The sequence below is a fragment of the Erpetoichthys calabaricus genome, chromosome 9 (genome assembly GCF_900747795.2).
Source record: "Erpetoichthys calabaricus chromosome 9, fErpCal1.3, whole genome shotgun sequence".
Classification (NCBI taxonomy): domain Eukaryota; kingdom Metazoa; phylum Chordata; class Cladistia; order Polypteriformes; family Polypteridae; genus Erpetoichthys; species Erpetoichthys calabaricus.
In genome coordinates, this window is record NC_041402.2 from 189742591 (window position 1) to 189765862 (window position 23272).

The 23272-nt window shown below is 39.7% G+C and overlaps 1 protein-coding gene across 1 annotated transcript in view; it reads right to left on the bottom strand.

Annotated features, from left to right (window-relative positions):
• The window catches only part of mapkap1 (MAPK associated protein 1), a 438131-nt gene that overhangs the window by 280510 nt on the left and 134349 nt on the right, over nt 1–23272 (bottom strand). Inside the window, exon 5 of the mRNA XM_051932333.1 lies at nt 18425–18597. Coding sequence (XP_051788293.1) covers nt 18425–18597 — 173 coding nt within the window. The remainder of the gene's footprint in view (nt 1–18424; nt 18598–23272) is intronic.

Here is a 23272-nt window from a genome sequence, read left to right on the forward strand (position 1 = left end):
AATAAATCTAACTAAGATCGCTTTCTATACTCCGTGTTGATTTATGAGATTTTAAAAACAGCTTGCTGGAAAGGAGCTGGGGGCCTTCTGTCCCACGTAAGTGTAGATTTCAGCAATCTCCGCCAAGCACAACAGTTTCTCTCCAAGCTGACTACTAACTTAACTGTAAAGTTCCACGAGCTGCAATCCACATGTGTTACACCAAAGGAAAGCTAAAGGTTGGCGTGGCCTTCCATATTGCTAAAACTAAGGGAGGATATCAGGAACAGGCAAGCAAACCTCCAAAAAAAAAAAAACAGAAAAAGCAATGCTTTCATGCCCTCCATGTGCTGGTCCCATGGGGACAAATGGAATCTAGTATCACACGCACACACCAGGCAACACTAAATGGCTAGAGAAACTAAACTGTGGACACTCATTTTGGAGCAATGAATCCAGGAGTTTAACCAGAGGAAACACTCTTTAGATATATTGAGTAGAACTTGGGAATATTTTAAAACAAGAGATTTTCACCTGACCTGAAGCAGATCCATCATGTAAGAATATCAACTGACCAGATCTACAATCAAATGTCAGAGATAAGTAGTGCTTGGTTTGGAACAGTGCGTCTTCTGATGGTGGAAGGCTTGTGATATTTTTGCCTGAATTCAGCCAGATTGCATATAAATTGCTGCCATATACAGTGCCCTTCATAATGTTGGGGGCAAAGACACATTTTTCCTTGATTTACCCCTCTGCTCCACAGTTTAAAGTTAAAACTCAAACAATATTAGTAAAATGATTGAACTTGGCAACTCTAAGCACATTTATTGTGATTGTAGGAAATATTTGTTGTAACAGTCGACTCACAAGACCCGTGGCCTGACAAGCTGAGGACGTTAGACCCGACAAGTCGTATTTCTTCCAAACAAACTTCCCCAATCAACGATCAAAGATAAGCCAAAAGATAAACAATATGTAAAATAATATATACAGTGGGTACAGAAAAGAATCCCACCTTTCGAAATATTCCCATTTTTTTTTTGCTTTATAGCCTTAAATTACAGCCAAACTAATATTTTTTCCAGCTTTACTTACTCAATGCAATCTATAACATCCAAGTGAAAGATATCACAGCTACAGATCAGAAAAATTATAAAAAAAAAAAAAATAAAAAAAAAATCAAAAACAAGACCTACTGAGATTAATAAAGGATCCCCCCCCCCCCCCCCCCCACAAAAAAACTCAATCAGGTGTCAGTGCCCACCATTTCCATTGCAGTTACTGGCTTCCTTCCACCTGTGCTCAATTGTAATGAGTGTGACCAGTGAAGTTGTTCCTGGAGCGTTCATTCCCTTGCTTGGTAGTGCAACTGACAGCAAACAACTGACAGGAAACAACTGACTGTGGGTGGCAGGCCACTTTCAAAAGATCTCAGAAATAGAGTTGTGGACAGACATAAGGCAGGAGATGGAGACAAAAAAAAATCTCAAAGGCTTTATCAATCCCACGGAGCTCAGTAAAGTCCATAATAAAGAAGTGTTTGGTACAACTAGGACCCTCCCTGGATTATCCGAACTGGATGGAAGAGCAAGGAGGAAACTGGTAAGAGAGGCTACCGAGAGGCCAATGGCCACTTTGAAGGAAGTACAGGATTTTATGGCAAAGAGTGGTCATTGTGTTGACAACAATTTCACAAGCGCTCCACAATTGTGGCCACTTCTCAAGAAAGGCCACATTAAGGCTCGTTTGAGCTTTGCCAGAATGCATCTTGAAGTGGAAAAAGGTCTTCTGGTCAGATGAGACCAAAATCGAACTATTTGGCCTTGATTCCAAATGGTACACCAATGCAGCTCACCATCCACAACATACCATACCTATAGCAAAGCATGGAAGGGGCAGCATCCTGTTGTGCGGGGCCTGGGGCTCTTGTTAGGGTAGAAGGAAAAATGGATGGGGCAAAATACCATCAAATTCTTGAGGAAAACCTGCTACTCTCTGCCAGAAAGTTGAAGATGGACAGAATGTTCACCTTTCAACACGACGACGACATGAAACACACAGCAAAATTGACTACACAGTAAAAAGTGAATATCCTGGTGTGGCCCAATCAGAGCCCAGACCTGCAGTGTGTACATATGTGATATATATGTAAAATAATATGTAAAATGAGTTGCCATCAGGTCATAGCTACTGTAAAAATAATCAACTAATGACTATAACAGCATTTTGCTGGGATAAATAGGTAGTGGTTTTAGACAGTTAAGCTATGGTGTACACTGAATTTCTACTTACTATTACTGAGCATGGAAAAAGCACTATATAAATAAAATATGTATTATTATCATTGCTATTTCAGTAGCACAACCTACTAATACTGATACTGCCTTTATTTTATATTATATATATATATATATATATATATATATATATATATATATATATATATATTTTAATGCAGTAGGTATGTTGTGTGTTTATACATTCTATACACGCCCCCACCCACACAGACAGACATGGGGGTGTAGGGAGTGTTTGACGGGTTACATTCAATGTGAGATGTAACTCGAGTCCCACTGAAGTTGGTGTTCATTCACAGATCATCTTCTAAGGAAGCTGCAGCTCCGAGTCTCTGAAGTCCTTTAATTTGTTACAAAGATGACAAACAGCAATTGTTTTCTTAGCATGACTGCGCTCGAAATTTCGTCCTTTGGACACTGCGTTTAGGCAGGGCATCCTGCGGGACCACCATTCTCATTTTCTTTGTGTTCATTTACAATAAATATACAATAATATTTAATAATTATACTGTGTGTGGCACACACACACACACACACAAATATGTATATCTATACCTACACACACACTTACAGATTTATCAACTGTGAATATGCACCAGTCAGCCATTGCATTAAAGCCATTGCCAGGTGAAGTGAATCACATCGATTATCTCATTCCATTGATGCCTGTCATGGGGTGGGATGCATTAGGCAGCAACTGAATAGTCAGATCTTGAAGGTGACGTGTTGGAAGCGGGGAAAATGGTCAAGCATAAGAATCTGAGTGACTCTGAAAAGGGCTAAATTGTGATGCCTAGACGACTACGTCAGAGCATTTCCAACACAGCAGGTCTTGAGGGGAGTTCCCGGTATGCGGTGGTTAGTGCCTACCAAAAAAAAAAACTGGGCCAAGGAAGAACCCCCAGTGAACTGGAAACCGGGTCATGGGTTCATTGATATGTCCGGGGAACGAAAAGCTGTCCTGTCTGGCGCAATCCCAAAGAAGAGCAAGTGTGGCAGATATTGCTGAAAAACTTCATGCTAGCCATGAGAGAAAGGTGTCATAACACATGGTGCAGATGCTTTTATCCAAAGCAATTTACAAAAGATTATGATGATGATTATGAAACAAAATATTGTGTAGGTCTCCCTCGTGCTGCCAACAGCTCTGACCTGCAAATGTGAATGCATAGTCACAGACTGGTCAGAATGCCCATAGTGACCCCTTGCCCACTGCTGAAAGCGGCTACAATGGTCACGTGAGCGTCAGAACTGGACCACACAGCAATGGAATAGGGGGGTCTGGTCTGATGAATGTTTTCTTTTAGATCATGTGGACCTGAGGAAGAGAAGGCCGCAGGATGCACACTATAAGAAGGCAAGCTGGCGGAAGCAGTCTGATACTCTGGGCAATGTTATGCTAGGAAACCTTGATCCATGGCATTTATGTGGATGTTACTTTGACATGTATAACCTACCTAAAGACTGCTGAAGACCATGAACACCGCTTCATGGCAACCGTATTCCCTGATGACAATGGTCTCTTTCAGGAGAATAATGCGCCCAACCACACTGAAAAATATTATTCTAAGAATGGTTTAGGGAAACATGACAGAAAGAGTTGAAGGTGTTGACGTGGCCTCCAAATTCCCCAGATCTCAATCCAGTCGCGCATCTGTGGGATTTGCTGGAAAAATAAGTCTGATCTATGAAGGCCCCACCTTGCAACTTACAGGATCTGCTGCTAATGCCTCAGTGCCAGATATGATAGGGCAACCTTCAGAGTTCTTATGGAGTCCATGCCTCGACAGGTCAGAGCTGTTTTGGCAGCACGAGGGAGACCTACACAATATTTTGTTTCATAATCTTTTATAAATTGCTTTGGATAAAAGCATCTGCTAAGCAAATAAATGCAAATCATCCTCTTCCTCCCAATTTAATGGAACACTCCAGCTCCAGTAATACAATATCAAATTCCCACCAATGAATATTTTACTTTAGAAAGATGACGAGAACAGGCCATCCAGCCCAGCAGAGCTTGCCAATCCTATCCACTTCATTCATCCAAAATAACATTAAGTCGAGTTTTGAAGGTCTCTAAAGTCCCACTACGCTACACACTACTTGGTCACTTATTCCATGTCTCTGATTCAATGTGTGAAGGAAAACTTCCTAAGGTTTGTGTGAAATTTACCCTTAACAAGTTTTCATCTGTGTCTTCATGTGCTTGATGAACTCATTTTAAAGTCACCATCTTGATCCGCTGTATGCCGACATGAACAAAACAATTCCTTCCTCGTAGCAGATGAATTGTGAATATGTGAATTTCCCCTTGGGATTAATAAAGTATCTAACTAACTATGAGGCTGGAAAAGGTTCCAGCTTCAACAAATTGAATTTAAAAATAAAACAAATAAAGCAGATCACTTTGGTATTCCTTTGTTTTCTTATGGATTTCAAACTATATATATATTCTAATTATGATGAGAAATCAGCACAGCTTTCTTTCCCCTGCCCTCTGAGATTTTTCTGGATGCTCCTTCTGTATCCCACATTCAGACCCAAGCTAAACACCCATCACTTGCCTGTCACAATAAAAAACAAAATGACATTGCGCTTTACATTATCTCCACCTAAATCTATTCCTGCCCTCCTACTTTATTGATCTATTGGTTTTTCCGTACCATTGGCCTTTACAGCTTTCCATTTATGCATAGTTTGATTGATTTAATTTGTAAAATTGCTCGTTGAGTCAAAGGTGCAAACTCAGAGAGGCAATCAGGTGATTAGACTGTCAGGAAAGATGCAATGAATGTAGCTGCACAGGGAAAAATAATTTCAAAAATGAGCAAAAGCAAACAGCTTTAAACAGCAGGCTTCAGCAGAGAGTTTATAATAGGCACCACATGAAGTGCCGCTGTCTGGATTGCCTGATTCATGATGATGAAAACTTTTACGTACGTCTGTGAGATACCTCAAAAATCACCAGCAATACGACTCTTTGAAATCTCCTGATGTGTAAATAGATCTAATGTTAGGAGAGGTGCTTTAGCAGTTACATGTGCAGTGTACCTGTAGGGGGTGCTCTCTCTCAGAATGAGGTACAAAATATACTGTAGAGACAGGCACATTTATTAAAACAAACATACTAAAAGGAAGGACGAGAACAGAAAAGTGCAAACACAACACGCAAAATCAGAACCCTAATGCCTCTCTGTAACAGGTCTTCACTTCCATCGATCTCCATCTAAGCCAGCAGCTCTGTCTCCCACCAGTAAGCCAGTGTGCCATCTCACTTCTCGACTCCGTGGGTCAATAGCAGGGAGCTGTCTTTAAATCTCAGACTGGGGTCACAGGTGAAATTACAAATACCGTTTGTAACGGCGCAACTCCCAGCAGTCCTTGTTATTGGTTATCTTGTGAGGGTGCAGGGGCTGTTGGGTACAAGGAGGCCAGCGCGACAGTGATACCAAAAGAGGAGAAGTCTTTTGTGTTTCCTATCTGTCTAACTTCTGTTCTGATACCTGTGGATTCTTGTTTTGTCCTGGATCGTCTCTTGTCTTGGGTGATGGTCTGTCTGGTGTCTTCCTGCACATGAGGACTATCCAAGGATTTGTTGTCATCCTATGAAGAAAGGAGAGCTCCTGATCCCATTCACCCATCTTCATCTCATTAGGAAATACTGGTAGGACCATCTTTACCGGGTACTCCCTACGCGTAGTTTGCATGTTCTCCCCATGTCTGCGTGGGTTTCCTCCAATAGTACAAAGAGGTGCTTTGGCGATCCTAAATTGTGTCTAGTATGTACTTGGTGTGTGTGTGTATGTGTGTCCTGTGGTGGGCTGGCGCCCTGCCCGGGATTTGTTTTTGCCTTGAGCCATGTGTTGGCTGGGATTGGCTCCAGCAGACCCCCCCCCATGACCCTGTGTTAGGATGTAGCGGGTTGGACAATGACTGACTGACTATCTTTACATTCCCATTCAACGTGCTGATCTCTGGACTATCTGCCTCCATCAATGCATTTCATTAGTTGCTGTTTGCCATGGACTTTATAGTGTGTGTATTGTTGTGGTTTGTTTTCATGTTTATTGTACATCACCGTAAAGGGACTGGGGAGGGATTATTTAGCGTGTAGTTATATTGTTTAATACATTTTTTAATTGTTTTATTACCGGTTGCTTTTTTTTTTGTCTCTGCTTGTGAGTGCGTGCGGGTCGGGCCAAGGCTGGGTGCGTCCCGGGAATCTCCACCAAAAAATATAAAGAAATCACAGTCTCTTTGACAGTGTGAATCTTCAAGGCACCGGACCGCTACACCTTTTTGACAGCTCAGGTGGGACCTCCGAGGAGAGGGCAGTATACAAAAGAGCTTGAGCAGCCCGAGTAACTCCATAATGCAAAGAAGGGTCCATTGTCCCCCCTGGTGGAAGCTTTCCTTATCCCACTGGCTAGACAATCGTAGCCTAACACTCTTCTCTTTCCTTTCGAGTTTCCTTGGCCACCAGACAGCCGACTAAAACAATAACAGCATCAGATGCAGGCTCTGCTAATTGTAGACAGTGTTGTAAGTGGTGTTCTGAGATTTTTCAGGTAAGAAAGAAAGACGTTTCCAGGTACAGTGGATATAAAAAGTCTACACACCTCTGCCAAAATCAGAGATTTTGTGTAATAAAAAATGAAACCAAGGTAAATCCTGTCAGAACCGATTCCAAAATTGCAATCTATACAAAGAAGGTGAAACAGTTTAGTGATTTGTTCATTTCTACTGTGTGAACAATACGACTTACTGTGCAACAGAAAGAAAGATGGGAGGAGTGTCACGTCTAAGACGAAAAGCGCGCAACACAGAAGCGTAAAGCCCAGTTTTACCAGCAGCTGTGATTAAGTGAAATAAAAAAAAAAGAAAAATCCCTTTGACTTAAGGCTTTGCAGTTATGCCCTTATTTCATACTGTTACATTTAATAAAATAATTGACCTGAACAGGTAATTTTTTTTTACGTCAAAGAACTTTTGTAATTTCTTGTGGTTACCACAGAAACTCAGCAAACTTCCAATCGATAACTCAATTTCTGTGCCTACTCAGCGCAGCCTGCTTAGAACAAAAGTTCAAACAGCAGCAAAGATTCTTCCATTTAAGTGCTCTAAATGACAAATCCCGTTGAAAAAACAAATGGAGTTATACTGCCAGCTTCAATACCTTTGAATTTGGGGAGAGATGAATTTAGACCAAATTCTATTTTTAAGTGGGGGAACAAAAAAAACACACAATGAAGGAAAACACTGTAACTGAATGTTTAAGTCTGCACTAATGCTAACCCTTCATACACTGGAACCTTTGACAAGCTACACAATCTAACAGGAAAAGCAAAAATATTTAAAATAAAATAAAGCGCCTTACATAAGTAATCATTCCCCTCAGCGTTTGTCCTGTTTTGTCACATTGCAGCCTGGGATTAAAACAGACTTTCAGGAGATTAGCACCATTTGATTTACACAACATGCCTGCCACTTTCAGAGTGCAAAATATTTTTTTTTACTGTATTGAACAATAATTAAGATAAAAATAAGATAAGATGGGTGTATAAATATAAAAAAAAAATACTTTGCAGAGCCCCCTTTTTGCTACAATTCCAGCTGCAAGGCTCTTGTTGAATGTCTCTATTAGCTCAACACATCTGGCCACTAGGATTGTCACCCATTTCTCAAGTCAAAACTGCTCCAACTCCTTCATGTTTGACGGGTGGTGTTTGTTTAAAGCCATCTTCAAGTCATGCCACAGATTCTCCTTTGGATTGAGCTCTGGGCTTTGATGTTTCCCTTTAAAGCACTCCAGTGTAGCCTTAGCAAGATGTTCAGGGTCATTCATTGTCCTCCTGGAAGATGAACCTTCGCTCCAGTCTGGTAGACTGAAACAGGTCTTCCTCAAGAATTGCCCGGTATTTTAGTGCCATCCATCTTTCCTTCAATCCTGGTCAGTTTTCCTGTCCCCACAGCATGATGCTGACACCACCATTCATCACTGTGGGAACGGTGCTCTCGGGGTGATGGGGTTTTTAGTGTTGGGTTTGTTCCACATATGGCGTTTCCCGTGATGGCCAAAAAGTTCAATTTTAGTCTCTTCTGACCAGATAACTTTTGGGGTGGTCCTGCCACATGATGTTAGGCAAACTCCATACATGCTTCCTTATTTTATTCTTTAAGTGATGGCTTTTTTTTCAAGCCACTCTTCCATAAAGCCCAATTCTGTGGAATGTACAACGTAAAATGGTCCTATGGAGAGATACTCTCATCTCCGCTGTGGATCGTTGCAGCTCCTTCAGTGCTCTCCTTGGTTTCTTTGCTGCATCTCTGATGAACGCCCTCTTTGCCTGGTCTGCAAAATTTTGTTGGTCGTCTTTCTTGTGCCACGTTTGTAGTGGTGCCAAATTCTTTCTATTTTAGGATAATGGTTTTAATGGTGCTCTGTGGGATATTCAAAGTTAGGGATATTCTTTTATAACCCAAACCCTGATTCTTTATGTTGTGATGTGAAACTGTGCATACAAGTTGATAAATATTTTGTATGTCTTTATTTGTAACTTAGACAAAGCAATGTAATATTAGTATTACATTATTGATAATCTGCGGTGGGCTGGCACACCTGCCCAGGGTTTGTTCCCTGCCTTGCGCCCTGTGTTGGCTGGGATTGGCTCCAGCAGACCCCTGTGACCCGGGTTTGATGATGGATGGATGGATTATTGATAACAGCAGCAATGGTTTGATGGTTTAAGAACCCCTTTCCCCCCCTTTATGACTGAGTCTCTTTGTAATTTTACGACAGGGTTGGTGGGAAGTGCCTCAAACAAGTTTGGTAAGTATTTCTCTGCAGGACTCTCTCTCAGCCCTCACAGGAATGCCAGGCTGCCTAACTGCCAAGCTTTACCTTAACATATGGTTTTGGGGGTAGGAGTGAGGGTTTTCTGTCCCCCCCCATTGATCTGAAGTACGGCTGTTTGGAACTGTCTTGCATCATAAGCCTTTAAGTACCACGACGTCCTATTGGCTGTAGGGGTTGGACAGAAAACCTATAAACTTGCTTGCTTTACCTCACTCTCTCTCTCTTACCAAAATGATGAAAGACAATCAAACACCATGAACTGAAAAGGACAACACAATGTAGAGCACAGCTCGGCAGCCATATTGAGACAGGCGTGCGGCCTGTTCTGAAGAAAGCTGACCACAAATGATGCCTTAACTAGAGACATTTTAAGCAACTAACAAGTCTGTGTGCTGCCTGAAACTCCACATCAACATTTATCAGGTTGTATGGTTGCCAATATTCAAATGTACTTTACATATTGTTATTATTTATGAATATTATCACTAATACATTGTTTAAGTTGTAACCTAACACCTCCTTGTCTTTTCCATCCATCCATCCATCCATTTTCCAACCCGCTGAATCCGAACACAGGGTCATATTGCCTGAGGTTATACATGTAGAAGGGAAGGTGGGGAGAAGTTATATGGTACAATACCTGATAAACATTGGTAAGTCTGGGATATTTGAGGCATTTTGACAAAGGCTACACATTAATAATACAAAAGGGGAAAGTAGAGTAAAATATTACTCTACCAAGACAAAACACTTCACTTCTCCACAACTTTGTCTCTGACCAGTCTGGTGTGCTCCTTGGTCTTCATGTCGCTTGCTTAGTGGTGTTGCAGAGACGGGGGTGTCTCGGAACAGACATCATGTGACAGATCAGGTGACACACACTGATTGCACACAGGAGGAACATAAGCAACTAATTATGCGACTTTTGAAATTCACCGGCCGGAACAGATCTTATTTAGGGGTTCTGTACCCAATTGGATAAATACACACACACTATGTTTTTACGTGTTTTTTTTATAGATATACACAAGGAACTTTATTTTCATTCCACTTCAACAATTTGGACTATATTGTTAAGTCCAGTACGTAAAATTCAAACGAAAATCCATAATAATTCAAGACTATAATGCGACAAAACAGGACAAACATTCACAAGGCACTGTATGTAAAAGTTTATTACCAAGCAGAAAAAAAGTATGCATGTTCAGGTTCAAATATTCGGGCGAGAGTATTTTGAGATTATTGAAAAGTAAATCTGTTGATATATGTTAGGTGTTTAAAAGATAGACTAATCAAGTTCACAAAGAAAGGGCAAAAAAGACAGGGATGACAAAAAAACATGAGACAGAATTTATTAAAGCAATAATATACCTGGGAACTAAATAAAGGATTTTTAAGAGTCTACTTAAATAAAAATAGAAATAAGTTCAAACCGACTGGGTGAGCAGTATGAAATTGTGAACGCAACGGTGATTGATGATTGACAGATAGAGGTGTGAGGGAGTGTGGCTACTGGCAAATCATGAGGGTTTATATGACAAACATCACAAATAGTAAGATTCTCCGAAAAAAAACGAAAAAAAAAACATTTCATCAGCATTGGGCTTACAAACAAATAAAAGCATATTACCGAATGCATGCTGCGACAATAAAGCTCATAGCTAGTGGAATGCAGCTTCCTGTGGCTTTAGAATTAACTGTCTCAAGTGCTCGCTGTTACACAGTAAAATTTCACTTTTAATCCTAAGTGATGCCCCCCACCAAAATGTAGAATTAACATTTGTAACAAAATGCTCACTGTGATATAGCATTAGATATTAAACTAACAAACTGAATAAGAGTCATTGATTTCATAACCACTACAGTCATCCCTATTTGTTTCTATTTATTTATTCTGTATAAGCTGCAACGCTGCCTTCCTGATGCTTGTTCTTACCTCCTCTTAGCATCAATAATTAACGTCACTCACAGGGCCGTGGAGTCCGAAGCAGTAATTGTGTTACTATAGTCGGAGTCGGCAAAAATGTACCGACTCCACCTAAAAGTAAAATGTAAGATAATGTGTTAAAATTTCACACATACTAATTCCAAATAAACTGTGTTCTTCTAGCCTTTTGAAAGAAATGTAACTTCTTTTTTAATTTTGAAAGTTCTGTCTTTTGTTTAATGATACTCAATGCTTATATCTTCTTTATTTAATAACCAGTGATGGCGGACTGCACGATCCCATGCAGTGAATCCACTTGACTTGATCATTCCTGGTCTTCCTCCTCTTTCTCTGTACGTTTAGCATTTGTTTGCTCAGAGGTTGATGCACTTGCTGTTTCCTGATCAGCTCTTCTTTACTCCACCCTAGCGGCCCACTTCTTGTCTTCTTCCGTCTGCATCTTTTCACGTTAAAACGGATTAAGTCAGTGTTTGTGTTGCAATAACTTAGTACGTTTTTCTTAGTTTTTCACTTAAGCTGGCACTTAAGTCTTCAAGAATGATTTAAGATATGAAGAGGTAGGGGAAGTGACGGCACCCATACACATGCACCACACTGCCTGCCCTGCTGGCCGCTGCCGAGAGTTGATTCTACGATAAAATAAAATAAAAATAAAAGGAGGAATAACCTTGGAGATCGGAGATCAAATCGTTACCCCGAAAGCGGATAGTAGATGTCACGTAGTATATGTGTAGTAAATTTCAGGTTAATCGGTCAAACAGTTTGTGAGTGAAAGGTGACTAAAAATCCCGGACAGACAAACAAACAGCCACGGTAGCGTGTTATACAAGAAGATAAAGAAAGGTCACATTTGCATTGGTGCAAGCCTTTAAACCCAAACTTTAGCAGGTCAGGGTGCTAAAAAGTCACCTGATGATTCACGTTGTCAGTAATGAAATGCTTTGCTTTCAGTCAACCCAAGTAAAGACAAATGCTTGGTGTAACCCAGAAATTTTCATGCTTTTGATAGAAACAGATAACATGTTTTTTTAAATCTAGATACCATTAAATTTGATTTCAAAATACAGCCAGGGCATTACTAGTGTGTATAATGTCCATTACTGCATCAAAGAGCTGATTTTTACTGTATTATTCACTTAATGGCTGCAAAGTCCCATTTTCAGTAGCAACTCTCTTAGTTTATCCTTAGTTATGTTTACTAATAATTGGTTATTAGAGAAACCTTTCTAATTGCATCAGTGCCACTGAAACCGGTTATCCTGTTCACTTGGGTTACACGGTACTGGCATTTCTAAAGTTCAGTTCTGGGTTCAAAAGTGAAACGGCTTTCTAAAGACCCCTGTTGGTCTACTGCTTTTTCTGCATTTACAGTATCTTCCAAAATTTGTACCAAAACTATCTGATTATACTGTGTGTAGACATGAGCCTAATACTGTTTCTAAGTGATTTAGTTAGCTCTCTGTTTTCTTTGAGGGTCATTAGACTTTTCCTAGTTTGTAAACTGATCCATCCACAGAATCATTTTCTCTTTTAAACCCATTTATAGTCTCCAGCCACTGACTTCGTAATCCACACAAATTTCTCATTTATGGTTTCATTAACAATCCAGAGCCACCACTGGCACCAAGCTGTGCATTCCATGCAGCGGAGTCTCTGACAATACAGACAGGACTTGCCCTGCTGGGCATTTTCATGGCACACATTCCCAAAAACACGACTTCTTATATTTAGAATGGGCCTTGCAGTTTAGATAGACAACACTGGACTTTGGCTTACAGTGTACTACGAGGCCTCGCCAAACCTAAAAGACATTGATCTGTCTCTGTCTGTGTGTGTGTTCCACTAAAAAGCATTAAAAAGACATTAATCAATAAAACATAAGAAGTGTAAGTTATTCTTAGGTTCAATTCCCAAAGTAACTAACAAATAACTATCATTTTAACCTCATAGTTGATGTTTTGAAATGGGCTGTCTGTCAGTTGTGGATCTGTTAGCGGGCAATCCACTAATCTTTAAAACCCTAAGATGCTGGTTTACTCTCCACACGATCGATAGATAGATAGATGAAAGGCACTATATAATTGATAGATAGATAGATAGATAGATAGATAGATAGATAGATAGATAGATAGATAGATAGATAGATAGATAGATAGATAGATAGATAGATAGATAGATAGATAGATAGATAGATAGATAGATAGATAGATAGATAGATAATGACATAAAATGAAAGGCTCTATACAATAAATAGATAGACAACTATAAAAGATAAATAGGAAAGGTACTACAGAATAGAAAATGATAGGCACTATACAATAGATATGTAATTGGAAAAGACAAATATGAAAGGCACTATATAATAAAAATGATAGGCACTATAGAATAAATAGATAATTGTAAAACATAAATATGAAAGGCACTATATAATAAATAGATAATTATAAATGATATATATGAAATGCACTTTATAACAGAAAATGACAGGCACTATACAATAGATAGGTAATTGGAAAAGGCCAATATAAAAGGCACTATAGAATAAAACACAATAGGCACTACAGAATACATACAGTAGATAGATGAGGCACTGTATATATATATATATATATATATATATATATATATATATATATATATATATATATATAGATAGATAGATAGATAGATAGATAGATAGATAGATAGATAGATAGATAGATAGATAGATAGATAGATAGATAGATAGATAGATAGATATTATAAAAGATAAATATGAAAGGCAGCATCTAATAGAAAATGGTATGCACCATACAAAAGACACATATTTGCCCGAGTATCATTATTAGAAATTGATTTTTGATTACGCTTCATCAGTGGAGCAGAACACCTCCTTCACTCCCCACACTTTTTCAGTTTCTACAGTATTCCACCTTATCCTATAACGTGTAAATTATATATTCTATATTCACAACATTAGATAGATAGATAGATAGATAGATAGATAGATAGATAGATAGATAGATAGATAGATAGATAGATAGATAGATAGATAGATAGATAGATAGATAGATAGATAGATAGATAGATAGATAGATAGATAGATAGATAGATAGATAGATAGATAGATAGATAGATCTGTTTGTTGTTATCTAAAACAGGGCTTGCCAAGTCCAGTCCTGGAGGACCAACGTGACTGCAGGTTTTCATTCTAACCCTTTTCTTAATGAGTGACCTGTTTGTGCTTCTATTTAACTTCTTGTGAATTCATTTTAATTGACTTGCTTTTTTAAGATTTGTTCCCTTGAATTTATTCATCATTTCTCTCAGATGCTTCACTGCTTTCCTTAAATGGCACCCAAACAAAAATGAAATGTGAAGTGAGTGAGCCAACAGAACACCAACTAAGTCGGGGCCTCAAACTCCAACCAATTTCACTCTAACCAGCACCGAGTCTTGTTATTAATTAAACCCATTCTTTAATTCTATGGCTTGTTACTGCTCTTGTGGTACCAATAGCAAACATTTCTGTAATTGTGGATTTTCTCTTTTCTGTTCAAATGCTTTGTGGACCTGAGCAGATCAGCATTCCTGAGACGTTCATCTTTCTTTATTATCAGATATTGTGTAATGGACATCGGTTGTTTTGGCTCATTTTGTATCTCATTATTGTTTGGCTGCTAATTAAGGAAAAAGAAACAATTAAGGGGTTTGAGTCTTCATGACAAAGTCAATTAAAATGAATTCAAAGTTAATTAGCAGCAAACACAGGTCACCCACTAAGAAAAAGGTTAGAATGAAAACTTGCAGCCACGGTGGTCTTCCAGGACTGAAGCTGGCGACCCCTGATCTACAATGAAGACGTTTATCTTCATTTCGCTTACACTCTGGTCTTCCAGTATTTTACTTCCTTTAGCTCTCTCCACTTTCCCACTCAATTCTTACTGAAACTCCTTCCATGTTTACTCCCTGAACAGCTGAAATGTGGTGTCTCTGACTTTTTAAAGTTATTTTTCCAGTATCTTTCAGCTATTTTTTTAATCTGTAGACATAAGATTGTGGCAGCAATTTTATTTTCATGTATATAAGCTCTATTTTATTTCTTTAATTTCAAATGAAGCCACCTTAAAACCATCTGCGAAAACAAATACATAATATGTATAACTGTGAAGAGTGTGTAAACTATAAGTACGATTCAAAAACTGCGGGAAGCATGATTTGTAATAACTGTGCATAGCTGTGATAGTTGAAGATTTGAGTGCTAGCCCTTTTCATTTTTTGACAGCTCAAAAAATAAAACACAACAGTGGACTAACAGGCTTTCCAGGGTGAAGCTCAGCCTTGCAGTTTAACTAAAAATGGGATAGGATAAGGTTTGGGGAAGGACTGAATTAACAAAGGCAGTGCACTAAAACGGCCATTAAAATGGTTTAACTTGAAATAAGTTATACATTGCTTCTATTATTCTCTACTTCCCAATTATTTTTACTCAATATGGCTGGGCTGTGCAAAATTATTATTATTATTACCTGCGTGATGCCTTTATCCAAGGCGACTCACAACATCAGACAGTCAAGTGGTTACATTTCTTTTTGGTTTTTGGCAGGTGAAGAGATTTGTTCAGGGCCACACAGTGTCAAATAGCAGGATATGAACCAACAACCTCAGGGTCTGAAGTCCAAAGCCTTAACCACCACACCACACTGCCTTCCACTACTTCTGATAACATTCTCGATGTCAAAATAAATCTAAATCAGTTCACGCTTTTGTTTACAGTCAACTAGATTACTGTAGTGCACTCCTCTCAGGACTACCCAAAAAAGACATAAATCGATTGCAACGAGTGCAGAATGCAGCTGCTAGAATCCTAACTAAGAAAAGAAAATCCGAGCACATTTCTCCAGTTTTGATGTCACTACATTGGTTACCGGTATCATTCAGAATCCACTTTAAAATACTGCTTATGGTTTATAAAGCCTTAAATAATCTCGCTCCATCTTATATATCGGAATGTCTGACATCTTATATTCCAAATCGTAACCTTAGATCCTCAAATGAGTGTCTGCTTAGAATTCCAAGAGCTAAACTTAAAAGAAGTGGTGAGGCGGACGGCCTTCTGCAGTTATGCACCTAAAATCTGGAATAGCCTGCCAATAGGAATTTGCCAGGCTGATACGGTGGAGCACTTTAAAAAAAAATGCTAAAAATACATTACTTTAACATGGCTTTCCCATAACTTCGTTTTAATTCAATCCTGATGCTCTGCATATTCAATTAATCATCATTACTATTCATGGTGGCTCCAAAATCCGTACTAACCCCTACTTTCTCTTCTGTTCTTTTTCAAGTTTTCTGTGGTGGTGACCTGCGCCACCACCACCTAATCAAAGCACCGTGATGTCCCTACATTGATGGATTAAAAGGCCAGAAGTCCATGTGACTGTCATCAAGTCCTTCCATGAAAACCCTGAATATAATGAGGACTAATCATTTATGTTAGGTAGAATGCCTAGAAGGGGCTGGGTGGTCTCGTGGCCTGGAACCCCTGCAGATCTAATTTTTCTCCAGCCGTCTGGAATTTTTTTTTTTGTTTTTTCTGTCCTCACTGGCCATTGAACCTTACTTTTATTCTGTGTTAATTAAGTAGTCTCTTATTTTAATTCTTACTTTGTCTTTTTTGAAGCAATTTGAGCTACATTATTTGTATGAAAATGTGCTATATAAATAAATGATGTTGTTGTAAATCTCCACTGAAGAAAAAAATATCAAACTAAACTGCTCTAATTATTTAACACTAGAATTACCAGAGCCTACGAAAAAACTCGTAGATCCGTCTCACCTTAAATCACTTCTTAAATCCGTTCGCACCTCTCCGCCAGCGTCTTTTGTCCTCTAAATGTGCTGATAAAGACAAACTGCAAGCAGCCGGCTATTCCATCCCCCCACCGACTTAGAACGTGCACGAACTTCTCCCAACTTATGCCTTGATTTATTATCTGGGAGTGAAGTGGAGTTTTAGAGTGGAAATAATAGATCGTTATTTGGAACACACGCATTTCATGTGTGTTCTGTTTCTACAGTAATCTGTGGAAACACATTGTTAAAACAGAAACGTTTTTCATATTTTAGTAGTAAATGACAAAATGTAGGCATAAACTATATAATGTATGAAGCCTGAAGTCCAAATATCAAATAAACACTTTCACATAAGGTACAAATATAACAGAACATGTGCGCTTTTATTCAAAAACTAGTCATTTAGCCCGTTACAATAACGGGCGCTAGAACAGTAGTGCATAAACATTAGTAGGAACAGTCTATATTAAATGGCAAGGGACTTTGACCTCATTCTTTTTGTTGGTCGTATTTTTCTTTCAGCCTTTCTTTTGTTGATGTTTACTTGCTGAGCTGACCGTTCTTTGTGGGTTGCTGCCGTGTATTGTGTGCCTTTAATTTTCTGTGACAGTAATACTGTCTTGTACGGCTCTATTCAATAAGGGCGCGCACAAAAAGGCGAGCTTCAAAAAGGCAACCTCAATTGAGCGCGCCTTTATTCGCTGCGCCCAATTGAGGTCGCCCTTTTGAGGCTCGCCTTTTTGTGCGCGCCCTTATTGAAGGATACCGTCTTGTACGTCCGTAATATACCTTTAATTTTTCTCTGGCGGTAATACAGGCGTGCACATCTGTAATATGCCTTTAATTTTCTCTGACTGTAATACTGGCTTGTATGTGGCTGTAATATGCGTCACTGTATTGTGTACCTTTAATTTCCTCTCGCAGTAATACTGGTTTGTATTTCTGTAAAACGCCTCTAACTTTCTCTGACAGTAATATCGCGCATCGCACCGTGTCCCGTGCATGCGCACTTCATCAGAAGACACCCACACACGGACACCTGGACGCACATAGGGATTTTATATATATAGATATAACTGCAGAAAAATGACACGCATTTACTACAACTGCCTCCGTGGTGCAACGGTATCAACTCCTGACTGGTAATCAAAAGGTCACAAGTTCGATCTGGTAATTCTAGTGTTAAGTCTCATATCATCACCATAAATGAATACAAACTAAATTGTCAACCTTAAATTCTCTGCAACACGAAACGGGTTTGACTTTGTGAAGCAGGATGAGGAATTACAACCTTATTAAGCATCTGGAGTCATCACTACAGCAGTACAAAAGCTACTTTTACCAAAACAAAAATTAATTCAGGTGAAAGTTTGCAAAGTGGCTAAAGTGGTGTTAAACCGCGACTACTACTGATGCTAAGCAAAAAGAGGAATCCACAGGAATTCTACAAGTAACATCCCAGGGTAATAACCATGAATATAAAGTACCACCCTCAATTGCATTTACTTTAGTTTGGGCTCCCGTCCTTCACTTGTGTACTGCCAGCAGATAAGTCCAATCAGGTCATGCACCCTGGCGTTGGCCATCGTCACCACTGTCATGGGCTGCAGCTTTTCTCGGCATGACTGCATTGAGAGGTAGACGTCAATTTTTTTGGTGGCTGTTGTACCTACATGGCCCTGCAAGACAAGAAATGAAGAGCGGTTAATACAATAAGCAAAAGCAAAAATGCCAATTTTAAACAAATATACAGATATGAAAGAGTAACAGGGTCTGTGGTGTGATCGCAATATATTTCCAGTTCTCCAAATCTGCACTCGGTGAAAAGAGCTGTGAAAAATAAACCAAATTAAACTGAATTAAAACAAACTAATAAATGAGAAAAAGAGGGTGCAAGAGGCTCGAAAGTCTACTTAAGTGCCCAAGAGTGAGAGACCCCCGAGCAGCGTTCCCCAGCCTTTTTTTCTGTGGTGGCACGCTTTTTTGTAATCAAGACATATCACTATTCTAAATAATCACAAATACATTACAGCTCAGACATGTCCCTCCACTGTCTGCACTACCGGAGAAGCCTCTAAAAAGGCAGCTCCGAGATAAGCGTTCTCAGATGCGCCACTTAGTGAGCATCTCCCAGCTGCTTTGTCAATTTGCTTGCCCCCTCTCTATCCCAGCCCTCTCTCCACAAGCCCTGTGAGACTTGCCCAATGAGGGCAGGGTGGCCTCGTCACCTCGGAACCCCTGCAGATTTTGTTTTTTTTTTTTTTTTTCTCCAGCCCCTACTACTTTGTTTTTTCTGTCCTCCTGGCCATTGAACTTTACTTTATTCTTTGTTACTTAGTATTGCCTAATCTTATTTTTATATTTTTCTTCATCTTGTAAAGCACATTGAGCTCCCTCATTTGTATGAAAATATGCTATAGAAATAAATGTTATTATTGTTGCTGGTGACCACACATCTAGCCAGATGGACTCTAGCAGCCTGGAGATGACGTCTAAAGTGCTCTGATTATGTTGTCTGCAACACAGCGATCACGGAGCTTCTTTTATGCCAGCTTCTCCAGGTAGTCCTGTCCTCCCTCAGACAGGTCTCGGCCAGCTTGTCCATCTCAGATTCAGACTCGGGCGTGCCACATTATTATTTTCACTGCACACATGGGTAGCTGCTGCGGCAAACTGGTTGAAAAACACAGCACCTAATCCATTAAGACAAAAATCAATGCCCAAAGCCACGTGTGGTTGTTAAGCAGGTATCCGCTAGCCTGGCATGGAAGTTCCTCTCTAAGCGGTTTGTTGGGATTTTCAGTTGAGGATACGGCCAACTCTCTGCTCTGCTGCAATAGGGCAAAAAGACCTGGCAGGGCGACTTAGACTTGCTGCATTTCATAAAAGGCATCTTCATAACAAGACTTCACAGACTACTGTTAATGGCGTCAATGTGAGATAAATAAAGTAATCTATCTATCCAATGGGTACTCGTCTAGGGTTGAATTTGGTGGTCCTTACTCAAACCATATTCACGTCTGTCTGTACAGCTTCTGCCTCTTTCCTTTTATGAAGCAGACGTATTCTTCACATATTAGTATATAAATAATTCAGAATGTGCAGTGATCTATAATGTTCATGCCAAACTCTATGGTAATGATGCAAGCATCAGTACCAATTGATTTGAGGAGAACATTTTTATTGTTCAGATACAATTTTAAAGACCTCTGTCTTACTAAATCATATTTTTATAATAAAATCAATGCAGTTAAAATGTTCCAGGAGGATTTTAACACCATAAGGATGAATTACACATTCTCAAACTCTATTAATTTCAGCAGTACATGGCGTCATATTTAGATTTAATAGAAAGTTGTTAATGAAGGCCTATTGGAAAAGGTATCTTTTTCTCCATTATGAAATGATAGACGAGATGGAAAGGTTACCACACAGTCATTAACACTCTCTTAAATTACGAAAGTAATTGAGGCTTTAAAAAAAAAAAAAAAAATTAAAATAAAATAATATTCAGAATCTTGAAACAAGTCCAGAAACTATTAAACACACTGATGTGCTGAAAAGCCTCCGCCTGGCAGGAAACGGAGGATATGGAGCCGTAAATCATCAAGGGTAATATCATTATCAATCAGCCAGCTCTTAAGCCAGCAATAGCTACTTCAACTTACTAAAGAGGTTATTAAAAATGATAAAAACTAAAAAGTTGTTCACAGCCATTGGAAGGCTGCCTTTGAATTAACAAGTTGTTCCTACCAGTCATGAGGAGTTTGGCTTAGTAGGTTTTATATATAAGACCAAAATCCATGAATAATAGATACATTTGAAAAAATAAATATACAGATATAAATATGCAATTAGGAAAGCCACATTCACACAAGTGTGATATCTTGGTGCTGCTTTTTTTACTTTGTTTCACATAAATCAAAAATTCAGAGATCACTGGGCTTAAAACTGAACCTGCTTTTAATTATACTGTACAGTGTATGACAGAACACAATTAGCGCATTTACATGCACTTCAATAACCCAATTATTCACAAAAGCCTGATTTCAAAAATGCAGTGTAAACCCTTATTCCGGTCACAGAAACCGGGTTATTGACCTGTGAGGACCCTGATCAACAGAGGTAGATTTCTCCACAAATAACACAATTATGCAGCCATGTAAACTTTGCACGTGTCCATTGCATCTATTTGTTTTGCATGTGCTTTCGGCAGCCGCAGGTAAAAGCATCCATAATATAAATTTCCAAAGGCAAATGTTCAGGCAAGCCGCATTATTCCTTTTCCTGGTTGAATAGCAGTAGAGTGTTGTACCGTGTTAGCCATAGATTGATACAGAAGGATGTAGGGTGAAATGACACCTTTTATTGGCTAACTAAACAGATTACAAATGCAAGCTTTCGAGGCAGCTAAGGCCCCTTCATCAGGCAAGGTGTAACAAAGGAACTGAAAAATACTCTAGCTTATACTGGGACAGTTTCTTTGTTACACCTTGCCTGCCCCTATTTTTCAGTTTCTTTGTTACACCTTGCCTGATGAAGGGGCCTTAGCTGCTTTGAAAGCTTGCATTTGTTTTCCTGGATGACATTAATTCATCTCAATATTTCAAAAATCGCTACATTTGTGGTGACGAGCTGAACGAACAATGCTAAACACAGCAACACAATCTAGAGAGCAGTAAGGTAACGCGTTCAAAGAAATGTGCGTTATATAGTCAGATTAAATTTTAAAGTAATGAGTAACCGAACGCAATTCTTATCTTATTCAAGTTAAAAAAAAATACCTGTGGTGTTATTATTTCAGCAGTACTGGGTGAAACCCAAGAAGCACACAAGCCAATCCAGCTTGACACTGATGTGGACCCCTAAATACTTATAGCAAGGCATCACCTCCACATTCACTCCCTGAAAAGTGGAGATGGGTCCAGCTGCGGATATCCGTGATTCAGTAGCTCCGCTGAACAGCCAATTGGATTGCAGGTTTTTGTCACCTGGTTTAGTTGACTCGAGTCAGACAGACCCCCAATCTTAACCATACTGTAGTGTAACCAGGCGTTATCACTGACGCATAAGAGAAAACGAAAACCTCCCCGATGGAGAGGAGGCTCTGGAGATCCGTAGCTAGAATCTATTGTAAAAGTGTAGCAAAAGTCAAAAATCCGTTTCTTGGTCTTGCTGATGTTAGATGAATATAAAGAGACAGACAGACATATACACACAGTAGATCTTTTTTTAGTGTGGTAATTGAGAAGGCAGAGATAGTCCGAAAATAGCTGGGGTGCCAACCAGCTAAATCCTGTTTAATCTGGGAATTTAACAACAGCCTCTTATCACCCTCTACCAGCATTTTCTGGGTAGGACTGGTCTGGAGTCGTTGGTGAATTAACGGGGTCACAGTTCCAGATGAGACACCCCCTTCCAGAGACGTCTCCCTTTTATATTGGCGGGACCATAAGGGGCAGGGCTGTTTTGGCTGTGCTGCCCTCACAAGGATTTATTTCTTGGTGCAGTGAAGGAAAAAGAAGATAAGACCGTTAGTGACAGCGCCATCACTTGTCGTGGGGTGGTGCAGCATGCCTTAGGTGAGCCTGGAAGGTGACGAGTGTCAGTATGTCGTCGTCGTCTTCTTCTTTCGGCTGTTCCAGTTAGGGGTCGCCACAGCAGATCATCTTCTTCCATATCTTTCTGTCCTCTGCATCTTGCTCTGTTACCCCCATCACCTGCATGTCCTCTCTCACCACATCCATAAACTTTCTCTTAGGCCTTCCTCTTTTTCTCTTGCCTGACAGCTCTATTCTTAGCACCCTTCTCCCAATATACCCATCATCTCTCCTCTGCACATGTCCACACCAACACAATTTCGCCTCTCTGACTTTGTCTCCCAACTTCAGCTGACCCTCTAATGTCCTCATTTCTAATCCTGTCCATCCTTGTCACCCCCAATGCAAATCTTAGCATCTTTAACTCTGCCACCTCCAGCTCTGCCTCCTGTGCTCCAGTCTCTACCCCATATAACACAGCTGGTTTCACTACCGTCCTGTAGACCTTCCCTTTCACTCTTGCTGATACCCGCCTGTCACAAATCACTCCTGACACTCTTCTCCACCCATTCCACCCTGCCTGCACTCTCTTTTTCACTTCTCTTCCACAATCTCCATTACTCTGTACTGTTGATCCCAAGTATTTAAACTCCTCCACCTTCGCATGCGTGACAGTATGTAAGTAAAAAACCTACACGTGCTGTACATGTGCTCTACATCTAGTCATTCATTTTCTGAACCAGCTTTTTCCATAACATTCCATTACCGCCCCCCTCACCAGACAAATCCCAAGAGAGACTGTCCATCATCGAAT